The following is an 18,390-nucleotide window of genomic DNA, read 5'->3' as shown; positions in this document are numbered from 1 at the left end:
ATGTTTGATGGGAAGTGAGTATGACCCAGTGTGTATCAGGCAGTCAAGACTCTTTTGGTTTTGTTTTTTTTTTTAATATTAGAGTAGCTTTTTGGATCTTGAATGAAAATGTCAAACATTGTCATGTGAGCAGACTTTCTCCTGAAAGAACCAACCTGCATCTGAGCTGATTAGGCACTAACCTGTTAATTTAAAAATGTCAGTAGCTGAGTTTGGATAGTTAGTGATGAAAATAAGTGATGACTGAAGCCTTAAATAAATTCAGTGTTTCCTTTCTTCTTAATTCCTAACCAGTTCTTGATTTCTAATCAGTTAAGAAAGGATGAGTGGGCTGCAGCTGTTAGAGTCTTTGGAACATGATGAAAACTGTTAGAATCCTTGGAACATGAAGAAAACAGAATCAGTCAGTTCAATTAATTTGGTCTGTTCAGTAAAGCCCTTTTCAATATAAACTATGACACAAAACTTTATGTATTGTTGGTAAAAACCTATTTTTTTAAAGTTTAAATGCTTTTAAAAATTTTCATATGCTTTTCTAAATAGTATTTGTCATGCATGTCAGTATTTTGTTTGCAACATACTGAAAATATGGAACTGTAATCATTGCTATGTAAATGCACCTAAGTGTACCATATTGGCAAGAATATAAAATAGATTTCTATTATAAAAGGGCGTTAATTCAAAAGGGTCAGAACAGAACATCAAGGGACTGTTGTTGTGGATTGCAGTCCTGCAGTTACAGCCCCTCAGCCAACCCCAAGCCTAACTTTGTCTCATCTCCATCAGCTATTGAGCTCTGCTTCAGTGCAATAATTTCTCCCATGCATCAAAGTCATTTTTTCCTTCAGGAGGAAAGATTTAAAGCTAAGTGTGGTGGGTTCTCACTTCCTGTTATCAGAAGACTGGCAGATGTTTTTGCCAAATGCAATTAGCAGCTTAACAGCTAGCAGAGCCAGAAACTCAGGTTTGGGCAGATGGTATTACATGCAGATAAACCAACATGTGAAGTTTGAAGAGATTATACAATGAACTGTCTACCTGAAGATTCTGACACTATTTATTTATTTCTGTATTTGTTTTGCTTTGTGCATCCTTGACGTAAAGTTTAAAAAAGCACAAAACTCATCCAACCAACCAAGTAAAAACCAAACCCCCTCTAGCATTTTACACCTATGCAGGTTAAACAGTTGGAGGACAGAAACAATCATGAATTTTCAATTACTGAAGTATGCCTATACTAGTTTTTTAATGTATGTTTAGAAGTAGACTACAGATCTTGGTTTCTTGTGAAGAATTTGAAGTTATTTGCTTCAGAATTGTTTGAATGTGTTGCTTTTGTGACATTTTCCGTATCAGTGGCCTCCAAAGTCAGGTGTAGAACACCATCCAGTGAAATGTGTGTAGAAAATCTAGGACTTACATTTTACCTGAAAAATAAGAAATTAAGCTTTATTTAGTATACATATTGACACTGGCACCCTCTGTATGTCTGTATGTCTGTATGTCGGATGATCCTGTGTCACACAGGTTTGTGAGGTGTCCTGAAGGCAGATTTAGTATTTCACAGTATGATGGGATCACAGTAGCACCTTCATTTATTCATTCACTTCCAGTGTGTTGTAATGGTTGCAGTTTACCTGTGCCCAGTTAGGAGGATTTGTGGATTATAATATTTAGTTTTTACTGAACAAACCCTCACTAAATGGGCAAGTGGCTTAAAAAAATTCCTGCAAATAGACCACGGGTTGAAGATAATACTAGTAATGTGAATAATAAGAACATGGCAGAGCTGATGCTTCTTCTACTCCTAGCATGAGCCCTCAGTCAGATGTATTATGAGATAAAATCATTGGCCATTAGATCTGACAAGAAGTCAGCCAAAACAATTTGGTTTATCAAGAATGGTATTTCAAATATGGATGTACATCCGCTATTGGAAATGATGAACGTTGTTTCTTGAGGTATCAGCTAATAATAGCATGAGGCCCTCACCATTAGCAAGGCATTTAAAAACTAAGCACCCAGAACACAAAGACAAACATCTACGATTTTTTTTCAGCAGTGTTAAAGTCATTCTATACTCAATCCAAGACTTTACAAGATTTCACTAAACTTAGTGATAGATCCTTAGAAGCCTCCTTTGAGATTTCTCAGTAGCAGAATACAGAGATACTGTTGGGGAAACATTTCATCTTCCTGCAGTAGTATAAATGTCTGAAGTGATACGTGGCAAACAAGGTGGTGACAAATCAAAACACATTCTTTTGTCAGCAGATAGTGTTGGAAGATGTCTGGAAAACATTGGCAGAGTTCTGGAGGAACAAATATCGGAACAAAATTACGCAGTGGGAGAGGCCTGCTGTACAGACAGTTGGATGAAAGTATAGGTGTTTGTGGTGTGACTCGACTTAGATTCTGTGTCCATAATGAAATCCACAAAGAACTAAGTCACTAGGGAAAGAGGTACCAGACAAGAGACATTCTTAAGCATAAATTCTAAACAGTATCTTCTTTAATAACAGCATTTTTTTAAATGGAAAAACTGTACAAAAGTAACCACAGATGGAGTGGATGATTTGTCTGAAGTAAAAAAAGGTTCTTGGCTAAGGTCACAGGTTGAGCACCACTTGCAGAATTCATTCATTGTACCATGCATATAGGCAAGCAACAAGGAAGTTGGAGCCATAAGTGCACGAAGTGCTGCAGGATGTCATCATTGTGGTTCATTGTATGAAAACAAAACCTTTAAATAGTCGAGTATTTAAAATAATCTGTAATGACACTGGGTATGATCAGGAAGATCTTGTGTTCTGTGCAGAGGATTGCTAGTTATCATAGCAAAGTGCTTAGAAGAGTTGAAGATTAATTACATGTTTATCTCACAAGAAAACAACTGTTATGAACTTCCTGACCTGTTTAGTGATAAGTCAGCAGTGTGCTGACTAACAGTTATTTTCAAAATGATAAGACACTTAAGACACCTTCCCTTGAAGGTGAAGACGGTATTTTAACAAGCAAAAAACCTATTGCTTTTTGAAATAAACTGATGCTATGAAGGAAGCATTTTGAAAATGGATGTTTTGAAATGTTTCCTTGTGTGATTTTTGTTGCCAGAAAAGATGTGTCATCTGTAAAACCTACCATAATTTGTACACTTAAACATGGAAGCAGGATTTCCTTATCTGCTTAAAAGTCCTCACAATTAAGTTTCAGAATCTGAAAATTTGATAAAAGTGTAAAAATGCAATACCTTTCTTTGGTTTGCAGTAACAAGTGATTGATATCAGGGGAGATGGAAATTTACTGGCCAAATTTCAAGAAAAACCTTTGCATAATTAGTGGATGGAGATGCAAAATGAGTGTCATGGTTTAGTAAGTGATGCACTTTTATTTGGATGTACATATCTTTGTAAATTGTGTTTTCCAGTTATGACAGCCAATAAACTGAATTTGAAACTAGACTTTCAAATCACTGTATTATGAAGTGTTAGGTCAGCATTTTAAAAAATATTGAAGCATATTCAATCATATGGCTCTCACAAAAAAAAATTAGTAAGAGCAAAAGGGTTTTTTTACTATTAAAAATTCTTTAAAAATACTGTTTATATCATCTTCATTTCATCCTTTTTAATTTCTGGTTTTATGTGTTGTAATATATATGGAGTAAAGTGGTACATATATTTAATTGATAAATAAACATGCATATATTAGGGGTATGTACTCAAAATTTTTTATACTTATAGAGGTGCATGGTCAAAAAGGTTTGGTGACAGCTCTTCCCATATTGATTTTGAAACCATTTATGTTCACAGAAACAAATATGTGAAAGTTCATCCAGATCAGGAAAAGTCTATTTTACACGAATATATTATTTTCTTGTGAAAAGTAGTTGTCTGATAGAAACAGAGTGTTTTACTAGATGTGTTTTTTCTAGATGTATTTCAGGTGTTGTAATTCAGGAGGACAGAAGTGATGCTGTGTGCATGTGTATGTGCTCAGATGCCTCAGCTGGGATCTATCTGGCACGCTTAGCTTTAGTTTCTGAGTGGTGAGATGGGGTAAGGTCCTTGTAAAGTGCTTCCTGTCTCAGTAGGAGAGGGAAGTGATTTGTGGGTGGACAGCAGCAGGGCAGAAAGCTGGTGGCAAATCTAGGGATAGAATGGAAACGTTTTCAGAATTGCTCTTGTTACTGCTTGAGTGATTTTTTTTCTGGTGGCAGCATGATTTTCAAGTGTTTAAATATTTCAGACATTTTCTTTATTTCAAGTTGTTGATCCTCAGCTTATCTGAAATCAGACCGTAAGTATGTGTTCTAGAGAGAGAATTATTGATATATCACAGCTGAATTTCTATTCTTGCCTTACGCAGTTGTTCTAAACTATGTAAATATATATGTTACTGAAGTGTCTTGGCACCCTTAGAGCTGTAACGTGGGACAAATTTCCAAAGTGATTGCTTTTTTTAACTGCTGTTATGAAATATTGTGTTCTGCTGTATCTAAATAGTATTTGGTAACTTCTTGATTAGTTGACATTTTATTTAATAGCTGTAGCTAACATGCAGAGATAATACTTTTTAATGAACTATCTCTTTGCTTTCCTTAGGCTGAAGCCTCAACCTCTGACATGGCCACAGCCTCACCAAGATCTGATACAAGTCACAGCCATAATGGAAGATTACAGATGCAAGTAACAGGCAAGTAGTGATTTGTATCATTGAGATTTTTACAGGAAAACATATGTATTCTACAAAAGCAATCCTGGAAGTGGGTGTAAAAATGAAGTAGTTAATATTTTAATTAATGGTATGAATGTTAGAGTTAATAATGTGACTGTAATAGATGTAGATGATTTGAGACTACATAGAGATTATACAGTGAGTTGCATGATAGGGTTTTATAAATCTTCAAAATTAAAAAAAAAAAAGGTAATCTGTACAACAGTACAGACAATTGCAGGAAATTTTGCTTGGGAACAAGGGGTTAATGACATGTATTCTGAAGAAGCAACACATATTACTAAAATTCTAGGAAAAAGATTGGTGGTTGTAGCAAACCACAAGCTGAAAATGTGTACAATGTTTTAGTGAAGGTGGAGAACTAGAGGAGATTTGTTAGCCCTTCAAAAGGTTAAGTTCTGTCATTACATATCAGGTAAATATTTGTTGAATATAATATCCTTAGGGCCACAGGTTGGACTAAACAGACATATGGAATAATTTAAGTTGGAAGGGACCTTTGGTGATTCCCTAGTCCGCTCTTCTGACGAAGGCAGGGCTACCTTTGAGGTTGGATCAAGTTGCTCATCATGTTGTCGAGTTGAATATTCAGTGTCTCAAAGGCTGTAGATTACCAGCTTTCCTTTTGATAAGCCTTGTCACTTTGAATGTTTTTCTTTCTATCCAGTTGCAATTTGCCATGTTGTCTCTTGTGACTGTTTACTTTTTTTTCCTTTTGCTCTGCTAGTTCGCATAGTTTGAGGCAGAAATCGGCCGTCCCAGTATCTGTGGTAGGGAAACACAGTAAGCTCCAAAGAGTCCTGGAAATTTCTGATTGTGCTGGGGACACTTTTTAATAGATTTTGAACAGGCCAAGTAGATGATGCATTTTGCTACTGATGGACAAGAAGTGGTCAAAGATGTGACAGTTGTTGTCAATCTTAGCTGCTCTCTCTGTGGGACAGCAGAGCAAAACTGAGACTTCCTTGTAGTCTGAAGATAAGCAAAGTGCATCTAAGAAAACAAGTTTGATAGCTAACTGTGACAGTGTTACAGCAGTTAAAAGTGAAAGTGTTACCAGCTTGTAGATACGATACTGTACATAAGTACACCTACCATAAATAAATATATATGTATTTATGTGTATAACTATTATTTTACCATTGATAACTAAATTGAACTTTCCAGGGATTTCGAGAAATCTGGTAATGCTGAAGTAAAAATGGATGCATGGCCAAGAATATATTAAGGCTATCCTGAACAAAATATGGGAAAACCATGAATAAGATACCATGTCTTAATAAAGGTTTCATGTAAAGAAAGATGCATTTTGCTGGATGATCTGAAGATGGCCAGGTTATCTGAGAAAAAAATATATTGTTGAAGAGTTCCCCAAATGGATATTTAATGAAATTAGATAAGAGAGGAACTTCAAAAGTGGTAAACCTTATGCAAGGAGCACATTACTCAATGTGATGATTCATCAAAACTGGCAATAACTTACAGCAGAGATGGAGCCACCTGTGGATTGAATGTATATATAAGTGATTGAATGTGTGTATAAACTGACTTACACAAATGACCCTAATTTCAGATCTGTGTGTACAGAAATGTTAATTTTTATCCTGTGCTCCTTATGTAAATAGTCTTGTATTTTTCTGTTACTGGGACTTCTTTTGACTCAAAGAAATCTGGGTCAGGGCTGAAATGGGAAGAAGTCTTTACAGCATTTGTGATTAGTTTTCTGAAGGTTTAGTTCACTAAACCTAGTCTTTATTGCAAAATCACAGGAATTAATGCCAGTGGCAGTATCATAGGGGAAGTAGTGGGAGACAGAGGAGTGTGGGACTGTAGCATTGGTGGCTTACACTGCATATTTATGTGCAGTTATGTGCTGTAGAAGCTAGACTTATATTTCAAGAACTGTACTTAAAAAGCACTTTAATAAAGGCATCAAGTATCATAGACTCATTTTGCAAACAAGGAATTCATATGGAGTGGTGACTTGTTTGGGTTTGGACAGATACAGCATGTTGTAGGCATGCTTTGTCAGCAGTATTTGTTAAAGTATTCTTGGTGACATCTTGTCTGTTAGTTCTTTTGGGTGTCTAGCTGGTATTATTACTTACTCACAGGTTTTTTTACAAGATGTCCTAACCAGAAGATGATGATGGTCTCCTTTTATGTTTGGGGACTCAAAACTTACTAACTTGAAACATAATCAGATAAAAGAGGGGAAATGCAAAGGAAGCTTGAATATCATTACTAAATACCTGTGTTTTAATAAACATTGTATTTTCCTTTGGATAGCAAATTGTGGAGGAAAATGTGGAAGTAGAGGTTGTCAAAGCTTAAAAAATCATGATTTCAGATGAAAAAAAAATATGACTGTGTGTGGAATTACAGTTTTAGTTTTCTACATTCCAGCTTTCATTATTATCAGGGCTGCAGTTCCCTTTTATGACCCATGATGCATTACTGAGACTGGGCTTTCCAAATGTGAGGGAGTTAAATTTGCACCTTTTATTTGAAACCAAGTAAAAGTCCATGGCTACTGCCTTTAGAATCTTGGATGATTGCATCGCACTAACTTTTAAATGACTAATGTATACATCTCAGAATAATGCAATCCAGAAATATGCCTCCCTTTCAGTTTAGTAAACTTCTACGTTGAGTTAGCAAGTACCATAGAGGAAAGGAGCAGGGAAGAATTATTTCCAAATGGCTGAAAATACTCAGCCTTGTTTGAGTTTGCAAGTGGAGGGAGCAAGAATCACACTGAAGCAAGGGAGGAATTAGAAAAAGGCACAGCCAGGAGGTAAATATAATTGAGAGTCCATTCTTGTGGTCTTTTCAAGACACCATCTGCCTGAAATAGAATTTAAAATCTTGGCAGTTAGGCTGCTGTTGGTTTTTATAGTGACTTTCTCAGCTGGGCATGGAAGAGGGAGAACAGATTTATGTTCAGGAGCACAGGGGAGCTTACCAGTGATTTGGAGGTGAAAATAGCTTCTTTGATAAATGGTGTTTTTTAATTTTTGAATATTTACCTGAAACCTTTGAGTTCATCTGCAAAGCTGTGTAAAAAGGGGAAACTGAGAGTCGGTTTCTTAATTTTGACGGACTGATGTGTAAACCCCCAAATTCAACCATGCAGTAATACAGGCAAAGAAATGAAGCTCTGTACACAGGCTTTGCTATACAGGGACATTCTGAAATAGGTGTAAACTGCATCGACTTTCATAACATGTGTAACTAAATATATATAAGTAAATATAACAAATATATAACTAAAAAATAAAGTCTGTCTGATAATCCCTCAGGTGCATTATCAGATGTACTTACACATTTTTCAGTTAAGGGAAGAATAGGGAGAACAATGAGAAAATAACCTACTTTATTCCAGTGTTTATTTCTAAAATAATTGTGCTCTGTCTACCACCAGTCCTGCCAGTATGGGGGGGGGAAAGAGGATGTGACACTTGGCTTCACCTATCTGACAAAGTGGCTTTTGAAAATAAAAGCTACCGTTTTTGTATTGACTTCTTTCTGTTCAGCAGAAGGGAAAATGTTGCCATGCAAAGTATTTCATACAGTGTGTAGGCAGCAAGTTTTCTGATTGTCAGCAACAGTATGCTGTTATAGATAAAGCAATGTATTTTATTAGTTTCTAGTGCCAAACTGAAACGAAGAAAGAATTGGTTTGGAACAACTTTCTACACGGAATTAACTGCAGATGGAGAAATTAAGAAAACAGCAAAATCAAGTAGTTCTTCAAATCCCAAGTGGGATGAGCAGCTGACTGTGTAAGTAGATTTTTTGGTTGTTTGATACTGTTTATTAGACAAACGTTGCAGGCAAATATTTACTAAGCTTGGCTGCCTACATAGTTTGCTCTGGCTGTTGATGTCTAAATGCAGACATAAGTTGGTATATATCTCAAATGATTTTTTTCTGAATCCTTACAATATTTTGAGAGTATTTTTTTCCTACAGAGTGTATTACTTGCATACAGTGGCTGTACATGATATAGTCTTGAAACTTGTTAGCACTGTGTTTAGCTCATGTTGCTAGAAAGACTTACTCGTATCCATGTCATTCTCAACTTTAGAAGGAAAAAAGTCTCAACTGGATAAGTAATAATTATAAGGGAGGTCACTTTTTCTTTTGAATTTCCCAGTGAAGGGATATGCACACAGAAACTGCAAAGTTACCTTGAACTTATCCTGATATTTGACCATTTTAATCTTCTTGTGGTTTAGTTTGGTTTAACTATGCTTGGGGTGTTAATATACCTGAATAGGACTCCGTGAAGAGCTGGAAATCTTGCACTTGGTTAGAATGCTTTATTCACAAGCAAGATTGTTTTGGTTCAGACTTGGATCTAGAAGCAGCATAGCTCCTATCAAGTGGCATTGAGCCTGGGCCAGTACATTTCACAGCATCTGACATATCTGTGTGCAGTAACCAGCTTTGTTAGCAGTAAGAACCATGCTAGATTCCAGTAACAGCACTGGAGACTGGGGAGTGGTACATCTTTGGGGAACTCTTTCCTTGGGAGCACTAACTTACTCCAGACCTGGTCTGAAGCAAGTAGGTATTCCTGTGTCTCATTTCTTGGTATTTCAGGTTTAGTGAACTTCTCAGCCTTTTGCAATGTTGCAAAAGAGAATAATGTAGTCTTGGACCAGAGGATGATTTTCAGGATCAAGAACTAGAACAAGTACAGAACTATCAGTATATAGGACCTAAATATAGGACCTGAGTTCCTCTTGAGGAGGCAGGTTTGATTTGGCAGGATTTGGTGATCTGATAGAAGTGAGGTAAATTGCAATGCATTTGGAAAGTAAAGGAAGATTCATTTTATAATGAGTATTGCTTACTTAGGGTCTTACCCTTATATGTATTTTTAAGATATTCTGGCTCCCTCTTCCTCTGGCTATTGGAATGGTATTTGAAGTTAAAAGACCGCTCTGGCTTACCAAATTCCCTTCACTTCTATGGATCAGCAATATATTTGTGCGTGTAGGTGCTGGGGATTTTTTCCTTTACTTTGTTGAGCTGCTCTTTTACTAGGAACTCCCTTAGAAGGCAGCCTGTTCAAAATGCTAAAATATATTTGCTTGTGTTTCAGCAAAAATGGTCCACCTTGTCCAACATGTTCAAGTGACTGTAGAGCTAGTCCTTTTGTTCAGAGAGTGGGGCTTGTTTTTATTATTATCATTTGCTGATATAACTTTCTGTATATATTAGGTCAATACTGATGGATATGTGGCCTTTGACTTGTGAGAGTACTTGCACTCCCATTTTTCACAGCCAAGGGCACCTTTGCAGTACTAGACCCTGTATTACAAAACTTACTCTCCAGGACCTAGCATAGCTTGAGAAGGGGAGAGATCAATGCCAAAGCTTGTCATAATATTACTGCAACTGGGTCCCTTACCTTTCTACTTCCCTACAGTTTTTACTTTAGCTTTATCATTTGATTTTTAACCCTCTGATTTCTGTGTGTATGTCTTACAGTTTTATATATATTTGTGGATTCACAAGAAATGTTTAACAACATCTCCATGGCAGGCTGATACCTGTTGAGTGGGTTCTTCTTGCTTGCAAATAGATGCTCTGTTGCTTTTTCCTTTATAAAAAAAAATATTTAGGGTTTTTCTTTTCAGTGACAGACAAATATACTTCCCACCTTTTTCTCCACATTTAATAATGTAAGTTTTTAGCTAGAACTCTGCAGGAATAGGGAAAATAAGCCTTTCATAAATAAAGATGTGTTTTATATAACTGAGATGTGATCTGAGTGTAGGTTATTCTGACACTTCTCAAATTCCTTATACTATTATAGTAATACACTTTAAGTTTGATCCCAAGTGTAAATATCATAGTGTTTGCAGTTCTTAGTTAAAAATTTCCCCTTGCAATACAAAATTTCACTTCATTAGTATCAAAATGCAATGAGAAAGTGAATAAAGTTCATATACCCCTAATAGCAAGAACGAATTATTAAAAATCTGTATATATTTTTTTAAAAATGTGTTTTGTATGCAGGCATGTGACTCCACAGACTACGCTGGAATTTAGAGTGTGGAGCCATCACACTTTAAAAGCAGATGCTTTACTAGGAAGAGCCACTGTAGACTTGAGACAAGCTTTGGAAGTACACAATAGAAAATGTAAGTTATCATGAAGGATATTTTGTATAAGATAAAATAATTATTACCAATCTATGTATCAAACTGACAACCAGACTGCTAACTATATGTGTAATAATTACAACTGACTTTCAGTTAATATCTTTACTTGTTTCTTCTAGAGATATGTGTGCAATTGAGAGCATTTTAAATGTAACAATATAATACTTTTGAAACAAACAGAGTATTAGTTGCTGAAAATTAAGTAAAAGCAGAAGTGATTAAATACAACGTTTTGTAGCAAGCTAGCTACTGATTTGATAGAAGATCTGTTTTAGATTTGGTAACCAAAAAAAAAATATTAACTTTCAGAAAAGCAGTGTAATTTTTCATGTTTTCCTTCTCTGCAGTCACTAATAGAAAGGCTGGATATTTTTCCCTCATCATTTAGCTGCCCAGAGAGCAATAGAAAACATTGATTATTGAAACAGTTGTGATCTTCCTTTTAGTACGTGAGAGATTGATTGTTCTGTGTAGTTTTTAATATTAAACATTTTTAATAGAATCTATCTAATTTGCTTTTCAAATTTTTTTTTCTTTAGTACAACAAGATGGTGAATCCACACTTTAAATTCCACTCCAGAGTAGCAGTAGAATTTCAGCTAAACCAATCTTAACCTTTCTCACAAGTTATATGTATAAACCTGAGGTGACTGTTTAGAAAGGTGGGGGGAAAGGAAAGCAAAAAAAAAAGATACCAATTTTTCTGATTCTTACAGAAAATTGAAGCAGAATACAAAATCAAGTGGGGCTTCTTTAACAGTATTATAATGATTTAGCAGTAAATTTCATAGTTAAGCAGAAAATTTTCTTTTTACATAAGAAAACTGTATCAGAAGAAACTGGGTTGCAATAATGTTAGCCACAAAAAGGTAATTAATATTTTAACAATTTCTAACAAAATAGTTAACATTTTATTACTGCAGATCCAGGGGAGGTAGGAGGTAGGATCTAACAACTTGACAAATTCTTCAGGGAATGGTTGACTGAGTTTTCTGTACATTGCACCAAAGTAATTTATGTGCAATGTTTCTTATTTGGGCAAGTCAGTAGTTAGACACGTACTGGATTATCTAAAAACTCACTGGTAAAATAATCTGATTGGTATCCTTCATTCATTTAGTTATTGATACCTACTCTGAAATGCAGCACTTGAAAGTCTCTTTGCTGATGAATATGGAATGGGAAGTCCTCTAAATGCAGATATTTAGAATTTATTTGGTTACTTTTTCTGCTAAACACCATGGGTATTAAATTGCTGCCCACACATCTCAAAGTTTTCTTGCCAGCTCAATTGAACTGCAGCCAACAGTTAATCTGGTTTAGGAAGATAACCTGTTAAAATAGCAGAAGTTAAACCAACCACCCTTTGCAAAAATTAAAAATGTGTTAATTAAACAATTCAGTGGTAGGTTAGATTCTTCTTTTCTTTGACACAGTACTTTTTTTCAAATTGTGTATTGCTAAATCAGTAATCCTGTAGATTTAGGAGCTTTGTGCTTGCTGCAGAGATTTAAAGTCCTTTAAAATCCATTGTAGCACAGCAGTGTATGTCTGCTGGTGACTGCTGCCCAACTACGTTGTCAAACCTGCTCTTTCAAGTAATAGCTTGGGGGTATCTGGCAGTAGGTTATGGCAGCCTTCCCTGTTTTCATTTTTATTGTTCTTATGATGCATGCTAAGAATGAAAAAGAAATGGAAATGCTAGTATAATGCATAGAAGTACCCAGTTTAACTTGGAATACTGTCCTATGGAGGAAAATATGATGGCATGTCTTTAAAAACTAATCTTTTAATCTGAGAGTACAAATACTAAAAGGTCTTAACCATTGTAACTTGATTAATGTGAATTCCTAGCTGACTGTGTTTGGATTTAAGACATGCAGCTTTAACTGTTGGACTTATAATAGTTGATTTGGAGAGAATTACGTAGCATCCCCAGCATGTTTTACCTCTGGATTATATGTGTCTGTCTACAAATTTGTGTATTGCTTGTCAGTCAGATTGAATTATTCTACTGCACCATCATTTATCTCAAATTTTCTTTCAGTGAAAATAGTTTCTGATTTAACTTTTGGTTACCTGAGGCATCCTCTCTTACTCTTTAATCCTTGGAGTTGCAATCTGTGAAAATGCTAGTAAGAATTTACTGAAAATAGTTTTAAAATTGAGGGAGGACTTTATTCAGTCTTTGCATTTGCTTCTTTGTCAAAGAGATTTTTTTCAGTGGTCTTTCAGAATGAGCTTCCCAGTGACTTTTAATAATTGTATGTGTGGTTCAGAAGTTGTTTGACTTTAAAGCCATCACATGTTATGTAAGTAGTGCATAATTTCCAAAGGGCTTAATGGAAATGGCAGACCTGGGAAATCATTAACAACTAAGTACTGAATCCACATGGATTCTTTGGCATGCTTGTAGAATATGCCATGTAAATAGACAGTTGTTTTTTAAAATAAAACATGCATTTACACACAGCAGGTGTAAATATATACAGCTTCAGAGTGATTTTTGCTTTGATTTGAATGTCTCTGATGTTCAGCTTTATAGAACTAAATGTTTATATCACATTTGTGCATTGAAGATCTCTTAATATTTAGAATTTAATTTTTCCTTTACCCCTTCTTTCCTTCTCATCCTCTACCCACCCCAACTCCCCAACTCCATTTTTAGTGGAGAAGGTGAAAGAACAGTTGAAACTCTCTTTGGAAAACAAGAGTGGCATGGTGCAAACAGGTGAACTGACAGTTGTGCTAGATGGTTTGGTTGTTGAACAAGAATCTCTTACAAATCTCAGTTCATCAGCAACCAGTAAGTCAAAATAATTAAGTCAGATGATAATATTTGTATTAAGATTTCAAACAGATATAATAGAATATTTCTGTTGAATTTGTTTCTTACTGTTCAGTAGAAGTTCAGCAAAATGGCGAGGCTGTACGTGAAAGCACAGATGCTTCAGCAAGAAGTTCATCCAGGTTGGAATTTATTTTTATGTTTTATGTGATATGTAGTATTAGCAGATTTATCAGTTGAAATGTTTTGGTTGTTTGTGTTTTGGTGGGTTTTTTTAGTTTTTTGGGGTTTTTTTTAATGGTTTTGAAGTGAGATTTCAGCTGCTGAGGTCTCAATTATGTTGAGACAGGTTTTAGAAACATTATTTGTTTGATAATTAGATAATTTAGTTCAGCTGACTGGAAATCTATAAAATGCTGCAGCAGAAATTAGGGGAGCAGAGGCTCAGTGTATTTTTATGTACTTATTCAATTTATTTTTTTTTGCTGCTTAAGAACCATTTCTATTAATGTCCACCAGCATTTTGCAATGTAGCAGGGAAGGAAAAAAAAAAGCCTGAATTACTTCCTCCTCAGCCTTTCTAAGGCCATGATCAGGAACTTAAGAGACTTGTATTGAGTTTCATAAGCAGTATTTGTAACACTGAGGCCAAGGCCTGTTTCTTCCTGAAGTGACAAGAAAAAGACATTCTGACCAATTAACGGCTTAATTCTTGGCTTCTCTACCATTATAACCCGCTCAAGGACTGGCTGTAGAAAAGTAGGAGGATATTTTTTTGCCCTGTCATCTCTATTAAGACAGGTCAATTCAGATCGATGTAATGTTACTAGTCTGATCAGTTACCTTGCGTGAACCCATTTCTGTTTAAGTTATTGACACTAACTGGGGTGAAAAAACATCCAGCTGCTATGCATTTGAGTGACAGGGACACATTTGTCCTTGTATGCTTGACTTGATTATTTTTTTGAATTTAGGGATGTTTGTCCCTCTTCCCTGCTTGGGTGCTCAAGATGAGGGAGTGAGAATAAAAAGTTACTTCTGCTTTGGTTTTCATTAGAAAGGTTTGGGACTGCTGAAGGGATTAGAAACACATCTGCATACCATTTTGAAACAGTAGTAACAATCATTTGTTTTCATTCGGCTGTTGGTGCTGGAGATAGTATCTCTTACTGCGATCCTGCTCTTGATGTTGATATTTTAATTTACTGCAGTTTTCCACACAACTATCCAGCAATTTTGATTTACAGTTTTAAAATTAGGAGATGAAGAAAAATTTTAACGTAGCTTCTCTACATGTCTTTTGGGAGTAAATTGAGTTTGTAGTCTAGAGTTGAAAAGGGATGATACTTCAATTCTCTGTTTATAATTCTCCTTTGGAGTTGGGTAAGGTAGCATGGAAATACTGCGTCTTCCCTTCTTATTTCACAAAGTTGGACTTCTAACTGTTCTCACATTTTCTGCCACCTGTATAATTTCAGTATTTAACCTCTACTCCTTGAGATGATAAGGAATTGACATTGAGTGTAGTTTTCAAAATATGTGTCTCTGGTGGATGGCTTTAAGCATTTGAAAGAGATTTAAGTAAAAAAAAAAACTAAACTAGTGTACTACTGTAACTGAACAAAACTTTCCATTCACAAGCCCTTAAAGTGCATTTATTCCCATGTGGCGTTGTAAACACAGAGTGCCTGTGTGTATTTGTCTTCACAATGTCCCATCCTGCCAATGCATAGAGAAGCTCATCTTATTTTCCTTTTACTGAGGAAGAATTTTATTGCTTTCTTATGTTATCAGTATTTTTAGTGATATGACTACAAAACCAGTTCTTCCTCTTGCTTAATGAGAGAAAAAGTTTTCCTGCTCATAGTTGCGCTTTGGAAGGGTCTCTAAGGCTGTTTTAGAAGATGCAGCAGGTGCTACATTCTGTTCAATTCAATTGTAATATTAAAGTAAAAGTGAAAGTGAAAAGGGAAACTCTTACGTGTTTTAAGTATCTGAAATCCTCAAAACCAATTCTTGCTTTTTTCTTAACAGTCAAGTGTGAGACCAAAACAATAATCTAGGCTCCAAATACCATGCTATAAACAGTTGTGAATTTACCACCATTTCTTTATTTCTGTAGCACGGTTTAGTGTAGCATTTAGTTTAGTTGCATAAGTGTTTAACGTGTTGCTCGTAGTAACCTAAAATCATCTATTATTTTTTCCAAGATCTGCTTGTGACATTTCTAATGGGATAGACAATCAAATACCTTCCAACTCTGTAATACAAGATACATTCTGTGTAGAAGCTGTTAATGGAGACAGCACACCATCTCCTAATCATGTTGCAGCCAGACCCAAAAATACACCAGTACCAAAACCACTTGAAGCTCAGCCTGTCAACAGCACTGGTAAGAATGGGGGAGTTATGGGAATGTGTTCCGTGAGGCTTTTTTACCTAGTTGTATCTCAAGTTGATCTGTTTTTTCTATAAAATTTTGTTGGAATTCAAAAGTACTGAAAGGATATGGCTTGAATTTATAACCTTGTGTGTCCACTTTTGTAAATTCTTTTTGCAGTAGACCCATTCTTAAGTATACTGAATTTCACACTTTATCATGAGTTCCTTTCTCTGAGGAAGAAAGATAAAAGTATCCAAAATCTTCCATTTTTCTGTCCCAGACTGCTGTACTCTGAGTTGAGATGTGTTGCAGACTTCCTGTGCCTTCAATTATTTTCAAAAAATCCATTTAAAACCAGGTAGTGGCAAATACTGACTTTCATTTTCCTGTTAAACACAAAAACATTGATTCTGACTACAGTTCACTTTTGGTTCAGTGGAAAAAAAGGTTTTTTTGATTTTTGTTCCTCTGGCATCTAATAATGACTGTGCCTTCTAAGCCCTTTGTCTTGTCTCAGCTGTTTGAGAGAGCTGGCAGTGATAGCAGAGAGAAAAGACAACCGTAAATAGAAATAGGCAAGTTGTTACTAAATGGCAGAATAGAGATTGTCAAACCCTCTGTAATAGAGTGGAAAGTGCTGGTATGGTTGGAAGATAACAGCAACAGTTATGAACTTTAAAAAGTAATAATTAAATTAGGTCTTCTCTGAAGCTTTTCTGTATTTGGAGAACTTTAATTTGATTCCCCTCTCTTTTCAGCTCAAGGCTAGAGGGCATATATATTATTAAGGCATTGCTTTCTTTTTCTTCAACAGCAGAGAGAGCCATTTGAAATCTGTTATTGGGATAGATTGAATTGAAAAATAATTGGTTTGTTCAAGTGGTAATACTGATGAAATCATCACTGAGCTTGCACTGAGGTATTGATATAAGAGTAATCAGCTACTCTACCAGTGGGTGAACATGTTTTTAAGGCAAGGCATAAAACAGATCCCTGGCATTTTTTGACACTTTTTTCCCCCTACTGTTATGCTGCAGCGGGATTGTAGTTTTATGTGATGTTGCCAGAATTGCTGTTTTAGGCATAATGGGTAATCTAATCATCTGATGTAATGTTTTATACATCTGTTTTGGAGATGAACTTACTGATAGAGCAGATGATCTGTTCGTTATTTTGCTTCTAACTTTATTATGCAATTCTATTCACTCTTTTTTGTGGATAAGTTGAATTTTTTTAATGGAAGTTGAAATTTTGGTTGACTTTTTTCTTGTGTAAGTTAAGTTGTTGCTAGTCTAAGCAGAAAATTGAGGAAACTTGATCAAATTGTTCATAGTTTTCGTGTCATGCTGAATCAATATAAAATCTTGTTATGTCTTAATGTAGATAATTTCTTTTGTGCCATCTGGAAGCAGTGGTGTATTTTCCTGGAAGAGTTTTGTTCAAAAATTAGTGCTTTTATAGAACTTAAAAATCTGTTGCCTTTAAAATTATGCTTATCATTATGCATATCAAGAAAATTCCTATGGTAATTATATTCCTATGATAATTCCTTAAAGAAACTGACTTGCTAATTTAAATTCTGATGACAGAATTAAACAATTGGACTCTTTAAAATAGTGAAACAACATTTTATAGGCACTAGTGTAGGATTAAATGTTGCAAATGTGAATCAATAAGGTTAAGAATATAGAATTATATTACTTTCAGTCCTAAGCTTGGTATGGTGATAATATACTGTAAGGTAAAAAAAATTGCTTGAAGCATATGTTGCATATCTTTAGTCCTGTAGAAAATTGTTGCAACTCTAAAGCAGGTACAAGCTACTAAGTATAAATAGGGTTATCAATCTATGATGTTGATTAGGGGTGCAGAAAATGAAAGTGCTGAATGATGTTGCACTGCTTTTTATAGGGCCTTGACTTTTAGTGGATGTCCTACAGACTCCATACCTGATGTCACTTGTCTCAGTTAGACAACATCTTGATGTACTGAGATACTGTTCTGTTAAACTCTGCAGATGACTGGTGTATTGTTGGCCAAATGGCCTTGGGACTAATAAAGCCTTCTCAGCACTCTTTGCATGCTAAATCCATGCCTGCCTTAAACCTTTTACAAGATTATGCTTGCTTCAGTTTGATTGCATTTTTATTGTTCTTTAAAAGATAGAATTGATTTACTTTGTGATCTTAAAGTAATTTTCTTCAGTCGTTGAACTATGTAAGTTGTGTTAGCCAATAATTGTTTTTATGTTTTAATCCCTCTTTTTGAGGGGGATTTATACCAGTCACACACAGGTATGGGAT

At 35.3% G+C, this 18,390-nt stretch overlaps 1 protein-coding gene across 4 annotated transcripts in view; it reads left to right on the top strand.

Moving 5' to 3' along the window:
- The window catches only part of WWP1 (WW domain containing E3 ubiquitin protein ligase 1), a 58,737-nt gene that overhangs the window by 18,318 nt on the left and 22,029 nt on the right, over nucleotides 1–18,390 (top strand). For 3 of the 4 annotated variants that reach the window (XM_066179193.1, XM_066179182.1, XM_066179203.1), the window contains exons 2-7: nucleotides 4,605–4,695; nucleotides 8,384–8,522; nucleotides 10,771–10,895; nucleotides 13,585–13,722; nucleotides 13,820–13,886; nucleotides 15,915–16,096. In XM_066179193.1, the coding sequence (XP_066035290.1) occupies nucleotides 4,626–4,695; nucleotides 8,384–8,522; nucleotides 10,771–10,895; nucleotides 13,585–13,722; nucleotides 13,820–13,886; nucleotides 15,915–16,096 (721 nt within the window). In that variant the 5' untranslated portion in view covers nucleotides 4,605–4,625. The remainder of the gene's footprint in view (nucleotides 1–4,604; nucleotides 4,696–8,383; nucleotides 8,523–10,770; nucleotides 10,896–13,584; nucleotides 13,723–13,819; nucleotides 13,887–15,914; nucleotides 16,097–18,390) is intronic. The other variant, XM_066179213.1, reaches the window with a different exon arrangement.

This window comes from Chamaea fasciata, unplaced genomic scaffold (genome assembly GCF_029207755.1).
Source record: "Chamaea fasciata isolate MVZ Bird 193981 ecotype frontalis unplaced genomic scaffold, bChaFas1.0.hap1 SCAF_1, whole genome shotgun sequence".
Classification (NCBI taxonomy): domain Eukaryota; kingdom Metazoa; phylum Chordata; class Aves; order Passeriformes; family Sylviidae; genus Chamaea; species Chamaea fasciata.
Note: the sequence above shows the minus strand (reverse complement) of the source record. Positions and strands in the feature narration are given on the sequence as shown.